We start from the raw sequence: 19429 nt of genomic DNA, 5'->3' as shown, positions 1-19429 counted from the left end.
AAGGACTCGATAACAGGAGAGATAGGGAAATAAGAACTGCTCCTGCAAATGCTACAGATGGGGAACCTTCATACCCAAGTGAATCACATGTTAGGGAATACTAGGAAACAGGCCAGGCCCCAGCCCAAATTAAGGAAATACGTAAGCTGGATTGCAGACCTCACATTAACTTGACCATATATTGGAAAAATGGGTCAAGTACAGTAACTAGGGCATTAATAGACACTGGGGCCGAGGCCACCCTTATCTATGGGAATCCAGACAAATTCAGCCATGGAACTTCTATTACCATCACAGGACTAGGAGGGACTGAAATATCAGCCAGACAAGTTAAATTGATGATGAAAATTGGACAGTTGCCCAAGAAAGAATATAGTGTGGTTATTGTGCCTATTCCTGAATACATCATTGGAATAGACATTTTGAAGGGTGTGACCTTAAATTTACCTGAAGGGAAATACCAATTTGCTGTGAGGAAAATAGGCATTAATGCAGTCTTAGTGGGGAAAATCAAGATGGATCCAATCACTTTGCCCGAACCTTCTGAAGTAATTACTTTGAGGCAATATCGTGTGCCAGGTGGGCAAGATGAAATTGCCAACACTATAAGAGAATGTGTTGAGGCAGGAGTGTTAGTCCCAACAACTACTCAATGGAACAACCCTGTCTGGCCAGTCCGAAAGTCAGATGGGACATGGAGGATGACAGTAGATTATAGACAGCTGAACAAAGTGACTCCTCCCTTGTATGCTGCTGTTCCAGACACGGTTACTTTAATAGAGAGAATACAAAAACATGAAGGGACTTGGTATGCAGTTATTGATTTGGCCAATGCCTTCTTTACGATCCCAATGGACCCCAAGCAATGGAACCAGTTTGCTTTTACTTGGCAAGGCCGACAGTATACATTTACACACCTGCCACAAGGATATATTCATAGCCCAACTATTTGCCACAGGATTGTAGCTGAGCATTTGGATGAATTAAAGCTACCTGGTGTACAGCTTACACATTACATAGATGACATCATGATACAGGGAAAGAATATAAAAGAAGTGGAGGAGAGTTTAGCATTATTAACTGACCATATGAAAAGCAAAGGATGGGAAATCAACCCCGCAAAGGTTCAGGGGCCAGCTCAAACTGTAAAATTCTTGGGGATACAGTGGAATAGAGGACTGCGAGAAATTCTCCCACAAGCTCGACAAAAAATTCAGGATTTTCCCACCCCTACTAATAAGAAAGAGGCCCAAAAGTTCATAAGGCTATTTGGTTATTGGAGACACCACATCCCACATTTGGGACAGATTTTAAAACCTCTTGTATAAAGTCACCAGAAAGAAATATGAATTCGATTGGGGCCTTGAACAAAGTAGAGCTTTTGAGGAAGCAAAGGCTGCTATACAATTAGCTCTGGACTTATGGCCTATGCAAAATGGGCCAGTGGAGTTACAAGTGACTGTACAAGATGACTATGCAAATTGGAGTCTGTGGCAAAAACAACAGAGCCGAAGTGTACCTTTAGGCTTTTGGTCAAGGAAACTGCCCTCATCTGGAATGCAGTATACACCTTTTGAGAAGCAGCTGTTAGCTGCATATTGGGCTTTAGTAGAAACTGAGCAACTAACCCTGGGCCATGAAGTGATATTAAGGCCTGGAATTCCAATTATGACTTGGGTAATGAGTACCCCAGCTTCTCACAGAATTGGACATGCACAAGAGGCGAGCATAATCAAATGGAAGTGGTATATTCAGAATAGGTCCAGAGCAGGCAAAAGTGGAGTTTCTGCTTTACATGAATCGGTGGCGAACATTGGCACTGAGAGAAATGAAAAACCCATTGAATCTAAGCAACAGATGGTGCCATCCTTAGTGAAATGGAATAATGGGTATGATGGACTAAGTGTAGAACAGAAGAAACATGCTTGGTTTACTGACGGGACAGCAAAATATTTAGGACAGAAGAGACATTGGAAAGCAGTAGCCTATAACCCCTGTACTAGGCGAACTCTGAAAAGTTCTGGGATAGGGGGAAGTAGCCAATATGCTGAACTGATGGCAGTACATCAGGCCATCAGAATGGAGAAGGGAGGACAGTGTCATATATTTACTGATTCATGGGCGGTAGCTAATAGATTAGCTACTTGGATGCCTATATGGAGGAATCAGAATTGGGAGATTCATGGAAAACAAGTTTGGGGTAAAGAGTTATGGGAAAATATATGGGACATGTCTTTGGTTACGGATTTGTCAGTTTTTCATGTTGATGCTCACGCGACCCTGACCACACCAGAGCGTGAGTACAATGCACACGTGGATCAACTAGCAAAGATTGCCACTGAATGTATTGTCCCTACTCCAACTCCAACTGATGACTCAGCCTTAGCAAGATGGGTCCACCAGACCGCCAGCCATTTAGGGGTCCAGGCCACCCACCGATGGGCACAGGATCGGGGTATCAGTATCTCTCATGCGTTGTTAAAACAAATAACAGAGGGGTGTTGTATATGTCAATTAGAAAAAGAACGAACTCTTCCTAGGATAGTAACTGGAAAAATAGCAAGGGGAAAAGTTCCAGCCCAAATTTGGCAGATAGATTATATTGGCCCACTACCCCAGGATAAAGGATGTAAATACGTATGTATATGTGTTGACACCTATTCAGGTGTACTAGTGGCTTGTCCTTATAAGGACACAACTCAGAAAAACACCTGTAAAACCCTAGATATTGTAAGTTTATACTATGGAACCCCAATGCAGATTCAAAGTGACAATGGGTCACATTTCAAGGGCAAAGAAGTGAAAAGATATTGTGTGTTGAACAATATAAAATGGATATATCATATTCCATATTACCCACAAGCATCTGGGCTGATTGAAAGAATGAATGGATTGTTGAAAGAACAGCTGAGAAAATTAAGCTCTAATAATTCATATCGACATTGGAAGGATAATTTGTCTATTGCCTTACGTAATTTGAATAATAGGCCCTTAGGGGGGAGTACACCTCTAGCCAGAATGATGACCCCAAATTTGCAGATTAGAGAACAGCAAACACGTGAGATCCAAAATATTGAATTTTAGACTGTGAGGGAAGATGTCCCCCTACCATGTCCAGGAACACCTGGTTCGGCAGGATATGATTTACATTGTATAGAGAATTTTAGGTTGAATAGGAAAGAGATAAGAAAAACCCCTACTGGAGTATGTATGAGAATCCCCAAGAATCATTTTGGACAGATATTACCTAAACCAGGATTAGCAGCTCAAGGAGTACATGTATTGGCTGGAGTGATAGATTTGAATTATCAAAAAGAAATTGTTGTGACACTCCAGAATTTGGGTGAAAAACCTGTACAATTTGGTAGGAATGATAGGATAGTTCAAGTGATTATTATCCCCTGTGAAAAAATACCCTTTGTGAAAACTGACCATCCTCCCAGAATAACTACTAGAGGGGCAAAAGGGGCTTGCTCCATTGATAGAATAAAGTTGGGAGCTAAGGTATGGGTAAAACGGAAGCCAGATAATATTCCAAAGGCTGCAGAAGTCATAGCCCATGGGAAGAACAACACTGTAACAGTTGTCTATTCAGGGGAAGATAATTACCAAATCGTGCCCCTGAACCATATATTTTACCGTGAATAGGGCTATAATATTAGATTCACGGACCCCACAGGTATGGCTGATGCTGGTAATTGACACAAGCCACTCAGAGGGAAGGTGACTTTGTGTGATTAACGGATGAAAGCTTGTACATCTGGGGAAAGTCTGGGAGGACAATCCTAGTCTATCTAGGATGGGATCCTCCTGGTTTCCCTTGTACATCTGGGGAAAGGCTGGGAGGACAATCCTAGTCTATCTAGGATGGGATCCTCCTGGTTTCCCTTGTATATCTGGGGAAAGGCTGGGAGGACAATCCTGGTCTCCATCTAGGGTGGGATCTTCTTGGCTTAGTTTCCTCATTGTGTTCCTGTTTAAAAAGAAACATTTCCCATCTGAGTTTGGCTCTGATATTGGATCTCTGCATAACTGAAATTTCAACTAAACTGGAGATGATTTTATTTAAAGGATAATAGTCCCATACTTGCCTACTCTTTTTGTTCTCTGTTTTAGTTAACCTTGTCGCTAGTTCTGTCTCCTGCAGGTTTAAGCACCCTGCAGTTTCCGGTGACTGCCTAAGTACGTAGCATTCTTGGAATCCCTGCCAGCTCGCTAAAGAACTGAACTCTGGAATGGGACTCTTTGGGGCAGGGACACCTCTACATCCAATTTCAGCAAGAAGAAGCTATGGAAAATGAGACCTTCACCCCTTACCCCAAGATTTTGAGCCCCAATTGTTTGAGTGGGAGATGATGATAGTGTTCTGTGTACTTATTTTGTGTTATCCTTGCTATATTGTTTTATTGTTATGATATTATTGATCCTATGTAATGGATACGAAGATCTAGGGGTGGACATTTGAATTATTAATAATTATTTGGGGATGATTGATTGAAGAGATTATCTGGCTGGGATCTAGGGGTGGATCACATTTGAATCGTAAACCAATATTTGGGAGTCACTGAATGATATGTTTTGCTTTATTGTGAATGATGTGTTTTAGTTTCCTGCATAATTGGATCACAATGTTCTAGGATATATAATTTAATTTGAATTATGATTGGATTGTGCATCCTAGAACATTGTGAGGGGTGGAGTGTAGCCAGAATGGACTTTGTTTTCTTTGAATGACTCAGCTCGCCTCGTTGAGCTTCCTTGGACGCTGGGGCTTGCTCTTCCGGGGCAGGACCAGAGCTTCCTGTGTGATGAGTCGTGGCGCTGGCTGAGGGGAGGTGTGTTGATGTGGTCTACGCTGGGGGAGGGGCCAAGTCAAGAACCAATCGGCCCTGGTCGTTCAGGCGGCGCTTGATGATGTCAAAAACCTCTATAAGAGGGGAGAGGACAGCTTGAAGATCCTCCTTTCCTTTTCCGGTTGGAGCCAGAGACACCTGCAGCCGAAGCTGAGCTGCCGGTAGCAGAGCTGACTAGAGGCTAGTGGGTAATCTTCTTACCATAGAGGGGAAGCATGTATACGATTTTGCCTTATACCATCTCGCTTCTCTGTGGCCTCCTGGTTACCCTTGTAAGGCGGACTTATTGGGCCTGGAAGCTTTTGATGAAAATATCAAAATGGGGATGCTGGTTTGTGGGCTTGTTATTGTGGAGTGTAAATACATGCTTTAGTTCTCCTGCCTTCTGCCTAGAGAATTCCTTATATCCTGCAGTTCCGGACCTTTTAGGCACATATGAGATTCTCTTTGAAATCATAAATTCTGCCTTCCTAATATAAACCAGAATTAGCCAAATGGAAAGGGAGATCCAAATGGAGCAAATGGAAGCTAATGACTATGAGAAATCAAGAAACCATAAAACAAAACCAAAAAAATGAAAAAATATAAGACAATGTGAAATATCTCATTGGAAAAACAACTAACCTGGAAAATAATTCCAGGAGAGATAATTTTAAAATTATTAGACTACCTGAAAGCCAGGATCAAAAAAAGAGCCTTGATAACATCATTCAAGAAAATATCAAGGAAAACTGCCCTGCTGTTCTGGAACCAGAGGGTAAAATAAAAATTCTGAAGAGATCTTCTGAGAGAGATCCCAAAATGAAAACTACCAGGAATATTATAGCCAAATTCCAGAGTTCCCAGGTCAAGGAGAAAATATTGCAAGCAGCCAGAAAGAAACAATTCGAGTATTGTGGAGCCATAGTCAGGATAATACAAGATTTAGCAGCTTCTACATTAAAGGATTGGGGGGCTTGGAATATGATATTCTGGAAGGCAAAAGAGCTAGGATTAAAACGAAGAATCACCTACCCAGCAAAACTGAGTATAATCCATGAGAGGGGGAAATGGACATTCAGTGAAATAGAGGAATTTCAGGCATTCTTGAGAAAAGACTAGAGCTGAATAGAAAATTTGATTTTCAAATAGAAGACTCAAGAGAAGCATAAGAAGATAAACAGGAAAGAGAAATCATAAGGGAATTATTAAACTGTTTACATTCCTACATGGAAAGATGATATTTGTAACTCTAAAGACCTTTCTCATTATCAGAGTAGCTAGAAAGAGTATATATATATAGGAAGAAGACACAGGTGTGAGTTGAATATGAAGGGATGATATATAAAAAATAAAATTAAGGGGTGAGAGAGGAATGTAACAGGATAAAGAGAAAGGGAGAAGTAGAATGGGGTAAATTATCTTACATAAAAGAGGCAAGAAAAAGCTTTTACAGTGGAGGGAAAGGGGGGAGGTGAGGGGGAATGAGTGAACCTTACTCTCGTCAGAATTGGCTGTGTTGGTAAGCAAAATGGGCTCTTAGCACTTAGTTCAACAAGTGCCCTTGAAGAGTTTGGCTTTGGTTTCCTTTGAGTAATTCAGTGTATTTCATTGAGTCTTACTAAGTGCTAAGCCCCAGGCTCTAACCCCTGTTGGGTGTTAACCTAACCTATGTGGATGTGAACCTCCCAGGGTCCTAAGGGGAGGGGCTGACTCAAGAGCCAATCATAGCAGCCTAAGTTCTGGTCGTTCAGATGACATTTGATGACGTCTGAAGCCCTATAAGAAGAATGGACAGAGCCATTTGCGCAGGGCTTTCACTCGAAATGGTGTTGATGCGGAGACTCTGGGCAGCTGTAGCTAAGAGCCCTCCAGCTTGTAACCTGGATGCTGAGACTTTGTGAAACTCTGGTAACTATGTATTGGGATTTGAATCAGACAAGGTCTGTCTGTTGATGTTTGTACTTTGTTTGTATTTTGCTCTGAAGTTCAGTGTGCTGGTCTTTTTCCCCTGAACTGAGTGAATGATATTTGTATGCTGAATTAAAGTAAGCTTGTCAACCCCTTACCCTTGCTTTCCTTAGTTAAGCAGATCAAAAGAACCTGTGCTTTTGCAGTATGTTGGCAGCTTTCTGGGTGCTGGTTGTGGGTGGATCTTACACCCCCACAGAAGCTGCTAGCTGGATTGTTGAAACATTGGCTCAAAGAGGGAATGACATACACACTCAATTGGGTATAGAAATCTATCTTACCCTGCAGGAAAGCAGGGGGTGGAGGGGAGCGGTGATAGAAGGGAGGGCAGTTTGGGGTGGGGGTAGTCAGAAGCAAAATATTTTTGAGGAGGTACAAGGTGAAAGGAGAGAGAATAAAATAAACAGGGTGGGGAATAGAATGGAGGGAAATAGTCTTTTACAGCATAACTATTATAGAAGTGTTTTGCATGACTACACATGTATAACCCATATTGAATTGCTTGCCTTCTCAATGAGGCAGGTAGGGAGGGAGGAAGGGAGAGAATCTGGAACTCAAAGTCTTAAAAATGAATGTTAAAAATTGGTTTTACAAGTAACTGAGGAAAAATTTAAAATACTAAAAGAATAAATTAATTTTTAAAAATAAATAAGTTGAGGCAAGTTCAAAAAAATAAAATAAAGATCTTGACTAATACAATTATAAAATTATGAAACCAAATTTCAATATTTCCTTTGATTTTTTTGTAAACCTGTAAGTGTTCATGATTAAGTTGGGGAGAATTGAATTTCATGTTCATTCTGCAAGAGTAAAACTATTAAATCCTCTTTGCCCACATGACAGTTGTGTCCATACACCTTTATCCTCCCCAGGACTTTAATGTCATTTTATCTGATCTTGACAAATATCAGCAAGTCTGAACATTTCCATGTACAAAGAAAAACAGTAAAAGGAGATTGTATATGAAATCACATTCTGTTATCATCCATGTTGAATTTGAGAGTTGCAAGGGACCTCGGTGCCTGTCTAGGCCAACGCATGTGCTTTAATATATCTGAGAAGTGGTCATCCAGTCTCTACCTGAAGACTTCCAAGGAGGGCAACACCACCTTTTCTTGAGATAAGCCACTCTACTTCTGGCAGCAGTAATCGTAAGGAGGTGTTTGTGGGCATCAAGCTTAAATTGTGTTCTTGCCCCTTCTACCCACTGCTCCTGTTTCTTCCCTCTAGGGCCAAACTGAGCTGGGCTAGCTCATCTCTCCTCCAGATGTTAGCCTGAACACAACTATCATGTCCCCATGAGTCTTTTCTCTACACTAATCATTCCCAGTTCCTCAACTGATCCTTGTAAGTCCTGAATGCAAGGCCCTTTGCCATCCTGGCTGCCCTCCTCTGAACACACTTTTCAGCTCATCAGTGTCCTTCATAAATAACGGTGCTCAGAAGTGAACACAGTGCTCCTGGGAGGTTTTCACATTTGACCCAAGAAGGTCAGATAAGCTTCATATAAACTGTTTACTAACTCAGAAAGGTAAAATTAGTGAGCTGTGATGTTAACATGAATATATTCTCTGCCTTTGGTTATACTGGGAAGAATTAAACTTTTCATTTTGTAAGAGAAAAACAGCTAAATTCTCTCTGCCCATAACATCTGTGTCTCTTTTTACACCGACAGTCACTTTGCAACTACTTCTTGGGTATAGATTTGGGTTACTGTATTTAGACTTGTCCTCTGGTAACCTCGCAGAAATCCTCATATTATGTATTCGTATCAACAATATCGTCCTCACTCACCCTACCCTTGCAGGAGTCATTATTATAACACTGGTTTTGTGCACACCTTGCTCCAAAGCCTTGTTGGTATGATAGCAGTTTAATCCAAATTCCATTCCATCTTCCTGTATCCAATTGTCCCAAGTGTCCTTAACCCACTTACTTTCTGTCTCCTGCTTCCTGTGTGGGAGTTGAACTGTTTACATGATAAAATGAGTGGCTAAGTATGTAAGTTTTATTGTAGAGAAGGGAAGAATGGAGTGATGTTTTTTTTAAATAAGTTTCTTAATTGTGTTTTTTCCAAGCTTATTCAAATCTGAATTACTGGTTCTTGGCCATATCTCAAATCTTAGGTGTTATCTTTGCATGAGGCTATTAGTAAAGAATCTGATTTTTCTGTGTGAAGGTTACAAGGACAGCAAATCGACCTATAGCTGCTGGAGACATTTCAACTTTTCAATCTTTGGTTTTCCTTGGAGGACAGCTAAGCTTGGCGCTGTGTGTACTCCTGTGTCTGAATTATTACAGGTATGTTTCATATACATTTCCCAATATGAATGAAAAACCTGTCATTTTAAACTTGAAAAATGGTAACATAAAACTGCTTTATTTCTGTCCCTAAATATGCTTATTGGCCACATAGCTAGTGTAGTTCTTGAAAATGACCTCAGGTAAAGTGAGAGGTAAACTTATAGCATTTCATGGTCCTTGTGGTTATTTGAGATGGTTAGAAATTCTGGCTACAGCAATTAGACAAGGAAAAAAAGCAATTGAGGGAACAAGCACAGGAAAAGAGGAGACAAAATTATGTCTGCAGGTAAAATGGTTTACCTAGAAATTCCTAGAGATTCAATGAAAAACTTAATTGCAATGATAACTTCAATAAAGTAACAGCATTAAAAATAAACTGACAAAAATCATTGGCTTTTTTATATATTATAAAGCTCATCAGAAGGAGATAGATGAAGAAATTCCATTTAAAATAACTACAGAACACATAAAATACCTGGAAGGTAACCTACCAAGACATAATCAAGACTTATAGTGATATAACTACCAGGCAACCTTTGCAGAAATAAATGAAAATTTAAATAATTGAAGAGCTATTCGTTGTTCATTGTTGGGCCATGCCAATAAAATGAAAATGAGACTACCTAAATTCATGTATAGTTTTAGTAGTAAACTAATGAAACTTAAAAGGTAAATGTTTAAAGAACTGGACAAAATAATAACAGAACCGATTTCAGAGAATGGCTTTTATTGTATATGTATACCCGTTCCCTATAAGTCTTAGCCTTTTGTCAAGATATTTTCTATAACAATTCTTTTCCATTCAATGGCTTTTCTTCTTAATCAGGCTACATTGATTTTGTTGTTGCAAAAGGTTTTTTTTAAATTTCTGTAATTGGAAGTATCTGTTTCATCTTTTATGGTCACCTTTATCTTTTGTTTGTGAGGAAAACCAATGTGCTTGGGGTAACTCAACACTCTGGAAATGTACATTTTGGTGCCCTCTTTCTGTTGTAATGACTCTCCACAAAAGTTCCTTGATGCACATAGCTTTTGTGTTAAATAGATGCTTTAGCGGCTAAGACAAGTTGTTCCATGTTGTGCTTTGCTGGGCATGACATCTCAACCAAAGTAAGCAATCTACTGGGTGACTTCTCATTCCCTGCCTCCAACATGCTCCTCTGCTCAGCTGGAATCACTCCTCAACTTCATCATCACTTCCATATTTCATGCACAGCCGAAAGCGTCCTGAAATCTATCCTTTTGCCTCTCTCCCATTATCTTTCCAGGTTCTCTTTGTGAATGACCGCCCCTCACCTCGTGCCTATTTATTCAATTCTCATTTCCTATTCATAAATATAAATTACACTTGTTCCACACTCACATCATAGTTCTGGTGTTTGTATCTCTCTAGTATTTTACAGATTATCCCATTCAAAATGAACAACAGTTTCATAACTTCAAGGAAAAGGCATTGCTTCAGTCACTTTTGGTCTTAGAATTCTAAGCAGACCAAACTCAGCCATAAACTGCCGCATATGAAAGGACAGGACATTAGAGGGATGGCACCCGCCATTCTGATTTCCCGTGTCTTGGAAGGTGGCTTTCATTTGCATGACTATTCTGGTCTGCTTTCTTTTACTCCGTATCAGTCTTTCTGAACCATTTTTAATACAGAAAGTACCTGTCCTCGTAGCAATTCAATATTCTCTTTATAATGACCATCCCCAGAGAGTAGACAGAAGAAGAAATGTTTGTCTTGTTTTTTCTTCTAATGGGGTAAGTGAGGCACAGAAATTTAGTGACTTGTCCACTTGTCCCTTTGTTAAGGATGGGCTGCAGAGACAGAATTTAGGCCTTCACTCGACCTCCCTACTACATGAACGAGAAAGCAGCTCGCTTTCAACAGTGACAAGAAAGAGTAAATAAACCCAAAGGAATCCTTGTTGTGGTACGTTTAGAAAATGGCCCTTTTGTCTACACGGCCTGCAGGATATCCATCGGCAAAATGAGAACAAGGTTCTGCAAAGTGCTTCCCGCATCGTTAAGATCCCCCATAAATCAGGGATTCTTCAGCTTTTTTGTACACAGACCTCTCTGGCAGCCTGATAAAGCCCATGTGTGGACTCCTCAAAATCCTGTCTTTAAAAGCAAAAAGTAAAATATATCGGATCACAGAGGAAATTAAACGTTAATGAAGAGAAGGGTGCCATTTTTTTCCCTATCCAGGTTCACAGACTCCCTGAAATCTGTCCATGAAGGGTGATCTGTGGATCTTGGTTAAGAACCCTTGCTAAGATGTAATAGTAAGAATAATAATGGATAGCTAATATTTATATAATGCCTACTATGTGCCACACTGTGCTAAGTGCTTTCCAAGCATTATCTCATTTGATCCTTATAACAATCCTAGGAGGTAGGTGCTTTTATTAATAATCCCCATTTTACATTTGAAGAAACTAAGGAAGACACAGGTTAGGTGACTTGCCCGGGGTCATTCAGCAAATAAGTGTCTGAAGCAGAATTTGAACTCAGGTCTTCCCAGATGCAGACCCAGCGCTCTAATCACTGCACCACCAGCAGCCTACATAGAGATATCTTCCTATTGATTCTTCTTTACAGACCTCTCAGTTACTAAAAAATTGAAGTTTGGCTTATGTTTAGCCAAGGTGACTTAATGCAAGAGAAGGGCTTCTTTGTTTTCAGACTCTTTAGTGGCATCTTCTGTCTCTGGGAAAAATTCAGGAGCTAGGAAGAGCACTTGACATGCTTGAAAATCAGATTTAGAAAGGAAATTCTTCTGTGTTATCTCATGACTGCTACTCCTACCACCTATAAGTTCATTATAGTAGTTATCAGTTTCTAAGAAGTTGTTATCAGATGATACATATTTGATCTCTTTAATATTCTCTTCATTTCAGCATAGCACTGGGAGCTGCATCATTGTCTCTAGTGGTCATTTATCCTCTGATGAAAAGAATTACTTATTGGCCGCAGTTAGCCTTGGGTGAGCTTGAAATTACTAAGTTATTACCCATTGTCTTTTAAAAATGTTTTATTGATGCTCTTTCCTTCCTTCCCTTCCTTCTCTTCTTTCTTTCCTTTCCTTATTTCTGTTCTTCCTTTTCCTCCTTCTTTCTACCTTCCTTTTCCTTTCTGCTTTCCTTCCTTCTCTTTTCTTCTTTTCCTCCTTCTCTTTCCTCTCTCTCCTTCTCTTCCTTCCTTTCTTCTTTCTAGCACCACCTACTAACTCACCCCCATCCCCTACAGATGTAGTTGAGTAAAACCAATCAGCGCATTGGCCACATCTGAAAACACGTCTCAGTCTGCCCCATTAGTCTTCTTCCTCTTTAGTAAAAGTTGGTTCACATTTCATCATATGTGTTCTTTTTTTTGTTGTTGTCATTGAGTTTTTTTTGTTGTTTTTGGCAGGGCAGTTGGGGTTAAGTGACTTGCCCAAGGTCACACAGCTAGTACATGTGTCAAGTGTCTGAGGTCACATTTGAACTCAGGTCCTCCTGACTCCAGGGCCAGTGTTCTACTCACTGCACCACCTAGCTGCCCCCATCATATGTCTTCTGAAGTCCTCATTGGTTATTGTGTTGGTCTGAGACTTTCTGGGTTGCTTTCCTTCCATTATGGTGGGCCTCTTGTAAATTGTTTTCCTAGTTCTGCTAATTTCACTCTGGGTCTGTTCATATAAGTCTTCCCAGCTTTCTCTGTATCCATCATTTTTCTCATTTTTACAGTACATCTTACATAGGATCCTAAGGTCATAGATTTAATTAAAGCTGGAAGAGAGCTAAATGTCATCTAGTCCCACCCCTTCATGTTACAAATCAGGAAACTGAGTCCTAGAGAAGTTGAGTAACTTACCAAAGTCACTCAAGTGGTAAATGACATGGGCAGGATTTGAATCCAGATCCTCCAACTCTGTTCTACCAGGTTGTCTCAATATTCCATTACATTCATATAACAATTTGTTGTGGATCCAAAGATAAGGAAATTTCCCCAAACTAAAGGCAAAGTATTTTTAAACATAGGATTGTTTTGGGTTTGGTTTTTGTTTTGTTTTGTTTTTAATAAGTGATTTGCCAGATTTGTTAAGTAATTAAAAATACCCTAGGCCAGGGATTCTTAATCTTCTTTTATCATGGGCTCCTTTCACAGTCTGGCAAAACCTATGAACCCCTTCTCAGAATAATGTTTTTAAATGCATAAATTAAAATATATTTTGGATTATAAAATAAACCAATTATGCTGAAATACATTTATCAAAGTGTAAACATTAAAAATCAACAAGTTTACAGACCCCTAAGTTTAAAATCCCTATTAGTGCACCCAAGTTTTCAAATGGCATTTTTTTTAAAAAATTCAAAATGTTGGAATATGTTGAAAAAAAATTGCAGATTTGAGCTCACCTCCTTCAACAGATTCCTTCTATTTCTTCCTTAAGGTAGCCACCTTGGAGAATAGGGAAATTAGGACAGCCATTACCCTGTATTCCCAGGTGGATCTTGCCACCTGTATAGTCTTGTCAAGGTATGAAGGTCTGGACTCTAAAGGTAAACCCAAGGGAGCCCTCACAGGTATTCCTTCTTCAGTGGCCTGTCCCTACATGTCTCCTTGAGAAAACAGAGGTTGGCAAAGCTACAATGCTGGGATCTAAGACACAAGCCGTTTAGGACAGGAAGTGTGTTTTGTGTCTTTTAGCCTTGTCAATAGAGGGCTTTCTTTGGAGAATTCTATATAAACATAGCACCCAGGACATTTTCAATATCTTTCCGTTTTTATTTCCCCCATCTCTCCCAGAGTGAGTAATGACTATGGCGTGGCTTGGTCTTTTTCCATCAGAATGAGTGGCAGCACATTATAGTAGAAAGTTCCTTGAAACAGGACCCAGGTCCAGGCCCCAGGAGTTCACGTTGCAGCTCCACCATTTATTAGTCATGTGACTATGGACAAGCCATTTTACCTCTAAACCTTAGTTCGCTTTAAAATAGGCACTAATAATATTGATATTGCAGACCTCAGAGGAGGATTTTAAGATCCAGAAACTCAGTATGAGCGGGAGTTATTATGACAGTCACCTTTTAACCGTAGATTAATCATTAGTCAGAGTTCAACTGCCCTTTAGTATCATTTTCATTTACATTGTCATAATAGTGCATATTGTTTTCTTGGTTCTGCTTAACCTCACTCAGCCTCATTTCATTTAAATCTTGGGATTTTTCTATCATCCCTCTTATCTGTTGTTTCTTATTGTGTAAATAATATTCTATTACATTCGTATACTATGGTTGTTCAACCATTCCTCAAGCAGTGGGCCCCAATTTTCTTTCCAGTTTTTGCTGCCACTGAAAGGAATGCTATTAAAAATACCTTGGCACATATGAGAACTTTCTGTCTTTAACCTCTTTGGGGTACCCACCTAATAGTAGGATGTATGGATCAAATGGCGTGAGTTTAATAAATTTTATAACATTAATTACTGGTGTAATTTTTTACATTTAGATCTTTAATCCATTGATCATAAAATTCTTTCTTCAGTTTAAATACTTCTTTACTAGATCTGCCAGTCTTCAAGAAAATAGTTTTTCATTTAATATTGATGCCTTTTCTTTTAACACCACAATGATTTCCCAAAACGTGCTGTCTGCCCTGCCCCAATAACAAAAAGAAGTAAGCAAAACAGACCAACAAAGCAACCATCTCTGACGGTCTGTGCAGCACTCTGTGCCTACAAAGCCCATGTTTTTGCCAACCCTTTTTAGGTGAACTCCATCCCTGGCCAAGAGCCCAGCATTCCTTTGTTTAAAACCAACTTTTGGAAATCCAGATCTCATTCTTAGAGACCAGTTTTCTTAGTCAGCTTCTCTTTTCCCAAATATACTTTTCTCTTTCAAATCCCATACCCTCAGTTTATCATAGTGATGAACCATGTTAGTGCCCATGAGGTCCTCACTTTTTTGCATAAGACTTCATAATCTTTAGCATTTGGTTCCTCTGGGGCTGTCACTTGTCTCAAAATGAATCATCAGAGGTGAGCGATGGTTATCGAGTTTGTGTTCATGTAATGTTCACTCATTGAACTTGTGTCCCCAATGCCAAGGACAGTGACACAGAACAAGTACTTTAGAAATATTTATTGGTCAATTAGCTGTTATTTGGAGACTTTCTGTTACAACCTGGATACTTTCTTTCGGGAAGAATGACCAGCCTCATTGTTTATATCCAATTATGTCAGTATTCCCCTCAACAGAAAGTCTTTCTTTGACCATTATTGGATGAAACCTTGATTGACAGCATCTGGGAATTTGTATTATCATTCCTCGGAGCACAAGAATCTGCTTCCCTCTGTAAGAAGATTTACGCCTGTGATGAAGCTCCAAATAGTCCATGGTCCTTCTCCTGTTTCTTTGGGACATACTCTTTCACCCTCCACCCTCCTGACACAGGCAAAAATATTCCTCTGATTATTTAAGACCTTTTTCTTTTTTGTTTCCTCCTTAAAACACTTCCTACATTCTTTCTAGGAACACTTTGCTTTCCTTCTTGCCCTGGACAGTAAAGTGGCCTTCCTGCTTTTTCCTCTAAGACTGAGGTCTCCTTATGCTTTGTATATACATAGGTGATCCATAGTACTGGTAGAAACCAAAGCTAAGCACACTCTTGAAGGTTACTGCAAGTTCTCCTTGTCTGCCATATTTGATCGAAGGACCACAGTCCTTGGTCTTCTTTTTAACAGCTCTCTCCTCTAACCCTTGTGCTAATTACTTTGTCAAAGTTATACATTTGTAAGACAGAGCTTGAGGTGTGAGTATGCCAAGGTCATCCACCTGGCTTCACCTTACTACTGACCTCTGCATACCTCCATGTGTTCCCTTGGGCATTAGCCCCTTTGTCTCCACTTGAGAGATGTGATTTAATTTTTTTAGCCCCCAGAAGCATACAGGACAGAATAGTTGTCTGATGGCTGCTGCTCTGTAGACAGTTCCATGGACATTAGGCTCTCTGGCCCCACTTGGGGATTGAGGCTTAATTTATTTACTGTACAGAGGCCGGCGAGGGCAGATGACAAAGTCCATTTACGTGAGAGCTTTACATTTCCTTGTTACCTTGCCACTCTTGTCTAGAACCTTCCCCTTTACCCAGGTTCTCCAGTAAGTGTGTGACAAGTGGTGTATGCCTGTGACGGGGGTGACCAGGGTCCTAAGTCCTAAGTGGGAATCAGACTTTTTTACTATTCACTAGTCAGATGACAGAGATAGTTCAGCTAGCACCTGCATCTCTGTTTATATGTTTATCTTTTGAATTAGAGCCTGTGTTGTGTGGTGACAGATAATTGTCATTTTTTAGAAGCTGGGCCTCCCCTCAGCCATTTTCCTGAAGTCTGTAGCCAAGAGGCCTCCTCCTCTCAGGCTTCCAGCTTTGTGACCCTCTTCTGTCATTCTCCTTAGTTCCATGAACCTCTCATTCACTTTATGCTTCCCCAAAACATCGCAGAAAGTACCAGATAGCCATAGTGGTCAGGCCAGGTGGAGTGAAATCATGTCAGTGTTTCTGAGAGCCTCAGTCGCATAGCACCTTTATCCTGTTTCTTCTTTCCAGTGTAAAACAATGGTGGAAGTCCATACTCCTATGATTTCTGCTGCCTTTTTGGCAAAAGTTTGGTAAAATGCCATGGTCTGCAAAGTTGATTTAAATATGTAAAGCATAACTGTACTTGTAATTAGCTTGGCCCTTGTCTACAACCTAGAATTCTGAAATAAATTCAGTGGTTTTTACCCCCTTCCTTCCTTATCTTTTATCCATCCTAGGACTGACCTTTAACTGGGGAGCGTTACTTGGATGGTCTGCCATCAAAGGCTCCTGTGATGTATCTGTTTGCCTACCCCTTTATCTCTCTGGAGTTATGTGGACGTTAATATATGACACTATCTATGCCCATCAGGTAATGTACTATCTTAAAACCTTTTCTCTTTGGCTTTTCTCTGTGCCTCCTTCCCTGAAATCTGTTACATTTAACTTTGTAGGATTCCAATTGGCAGCTTTCTTTTTAATGTCATTGCCCAAGTGTGGCTCATACACTTTGACCCCTTCCTTGAGTGACAGTCACCAGCCCAGCCCAAAAAACTTCAGTGTCTTCCTGTTAACTATAAGTAAAAATACAAGATTGTTTTTCCACCTGTTGTTCAAGGCTGTCAATGGTCCCCCTCTGGCCTGTCTTTTCATCTCATTTTACATTATCACCTCTCGCTGACTCCACGTTCCAGCCAAACTGAGCAAGGTCAGCAGTGCATCTCTGATCTCCGTGCATTCACACAGGCTGACCCTCTGCCTGGAGAACGCTCCCTCATCCCCTCCTCTGCTTCAGGCTCAGCTCAGCTACCCCTTCCTCCCCAAATCCTTCTCTGATTCTCCCAGCTCTTGGTTTTCTCTCCTTCCTCGGATGATTTTCTTCTCTGTGTGCAAGGTCTAGGAGAATGTACACTTCTCACAGGACAGAAGTGATCTCTGTGCACCCCCAGGACCTCTCACGACATCCCTGCACACAGTAGGCACTTAATTCATGTGTGCTGAATTGAGCTGAAATCAAAGGAGTATTCATGCTCAAGCTATAAAAGATGTTCTTACTCTTGACTCTTAGATTTCTAGCCACAACTTTACTCTCTCGCCTTCTGTACCGTCTCTCGGTGTGTATCTGTGCACCTTGAGGAAGGCGGCTATATCCTAAAACAGCTACAAAGTGTCTGAGGCTGAATTCAAACTCAGATCCATCTGACTGCAGGCCCAGTGCTCTGTGTGCCGTGATGCTGCCTGGCTGCCTGCTTCTAATACCCTCAGTGGGAATGCCTTCAGCGTGGGTATAGGTTATTCTCAAAACTTTATACAATGGAAAAGTAGGCAGATAAATCAGTAAGTGTTGATATTCTCAGCAGTCCTTTTTAAAAAAATTGATGCAGTCTAAATTTTTCTCCCTTGGTACTCACCCATCTTTCTGACATGTGAGTCATTCACTCGATACTCTCCCAATTCTGCCATCTACCACACTTGGTCTGCTCCAGCTGCTTTTCCATTGCTTTTCTCTCTTGAGATCCTTTCTCCCTCAAGCACATCTGGTACCATGATAATTTTTTTTTAATGGCATCCTCCAGCCATTAGCCATTTTCCTCTTCAAATACTCCCAAGATGACTTTGCTGAGATGGGTCTGTTGCCAGACTTTCATTAAACTAGATACACCCTGCACTGCTTCTCTCTGTTTGTGAGGCCGTATTCCATTGTCTTCTCAACTGTGCTTTACAAATGAATCTGTGTTCTAACCCAGTGTTATCTCTGCCAGATACGTCTAGTGTTTGATGACTAGGGTGACCCTTTAGAGAATCTGTGGCAATTGATTTATAGAAGATAAACTTATATATGAAGTTACTAGAGTCTGTGTCTATGTCCATTTTCTATCCACATCCCATTTTCCATCACTAGTAACTCTAAATAGGTCAAGATGGAGCAGTTTTAATTGCCTCTCATGACTTTCTGTTTTGTTTTGTTTTGTTTCTGTTCTTTTAGCTTTGTGGTCAGTTTGATATTTGCTGAGTCAGTAGTCTATGCTAGTTCAAAAATGACTCCCACATGAATAGCAAGCCGTTTATTATTGACTGATAATCAGTTTCACTTTTTGTGATGCTGTTTGGTGCCTGCCATGTCTAGGACATGGCTCTTTTTTTCCAGGAAAGTGTTCATGAGGCATGAGGCCTCTGTGTAGTCAACAATCCTTTGGCCGCTCTTCTTCCTTGTTCCTAATCAGAGGATTATAGATTTAGAACCAAAGGGAACTTCAGAGGCTAGTTAGTTAGTTCAAGCCCCTTGATTTATAGATGAGGAAACTGAGTCCGACAGTGCTTACGTGGCTTATCCAGTATCACTCAGGCACTGTCAGAGGCAGGATTCCAACCCAGGGCCTCTAGCTCAGAAGCCAGTGTTCTTTCCAGAGTACTTTGCTTGTTCCTGTTTTCCATTATCTTTCTCCTCATCTGCCCCTATTCCCACCTTTTTGTTAAAGTTACCAGTTAACAAAGGATGTAAATATGATTGGGAGTTTCTTCATGAGTTCTTCAGAGAATTTCTCTACCTCTCCATCCCATGGGACAGATGTTAGTACATAAGCTATCAATTATTTTCAAAGTGATCTTTTTTGCAAGTACTTGTGACTGCTGCAATTCAGGATGACTTGGTAACACAGTGGATAGAGCGCTGGGCCTGGAGTCAGGGACATGCCTCTTCCTGAATTCAAATCTGGCCTCAGACACTTACTAGTTGTGTGACCCTGGGCAAGTCACTTAAC

The 19429-nt window shown here is 40.5% G+C and overlaps 1 protein-coding gene across 1 annotated transcript in view; it reads left to right on the top strand.

The window, feature by feature from the left end:
- COQ2 (coenzyme Q2, polyprenyltransferase) overlaps nucleotides 1-19429 on the top strand; it is a 47286-nt gene that overhangs the window by 21911 nt on the left and 5946 nt on the right. Inside the window, exons 3-5 of the mRNA XM_036762459.1 lie at nucleotides 8983-9104; nucleotides 12008-12093; nucleotides 16907-17040. Of these exons, the coding sequence (XP_036618354.1) occupies nucleotides 8983-9104; nucleotides 12008-12093; nucleotides 16907-17040 (342 nt within the window). The remainder of the gene's footprint in view (nucleotides 1-8982; nucleotides 9105-12007; nucleotides 12094-16906; nucleotides 17041-19429) is intronic.

This window comes from Trichosurus vulpecula, chromosome 6 (assembly GCF_011100635.1).
Source record: "Trichosurus vulpecula isolate mTriVul1 chromosome 6, mTriVul1.pri, whole genome shotgun sequence".
Taxonomy (NCBI): Eukaryota; Metazoa; Chordata; class Mammalia; order Diprotodontia; family Phalangeridae; genus Trichosurus; species Trichosurus vulpecula.
The sequence above is the reverse complement of the archived record's forward strand: the minus strand, read 5'-3'. Positions and strand labels throughout refer to the sequence as shown.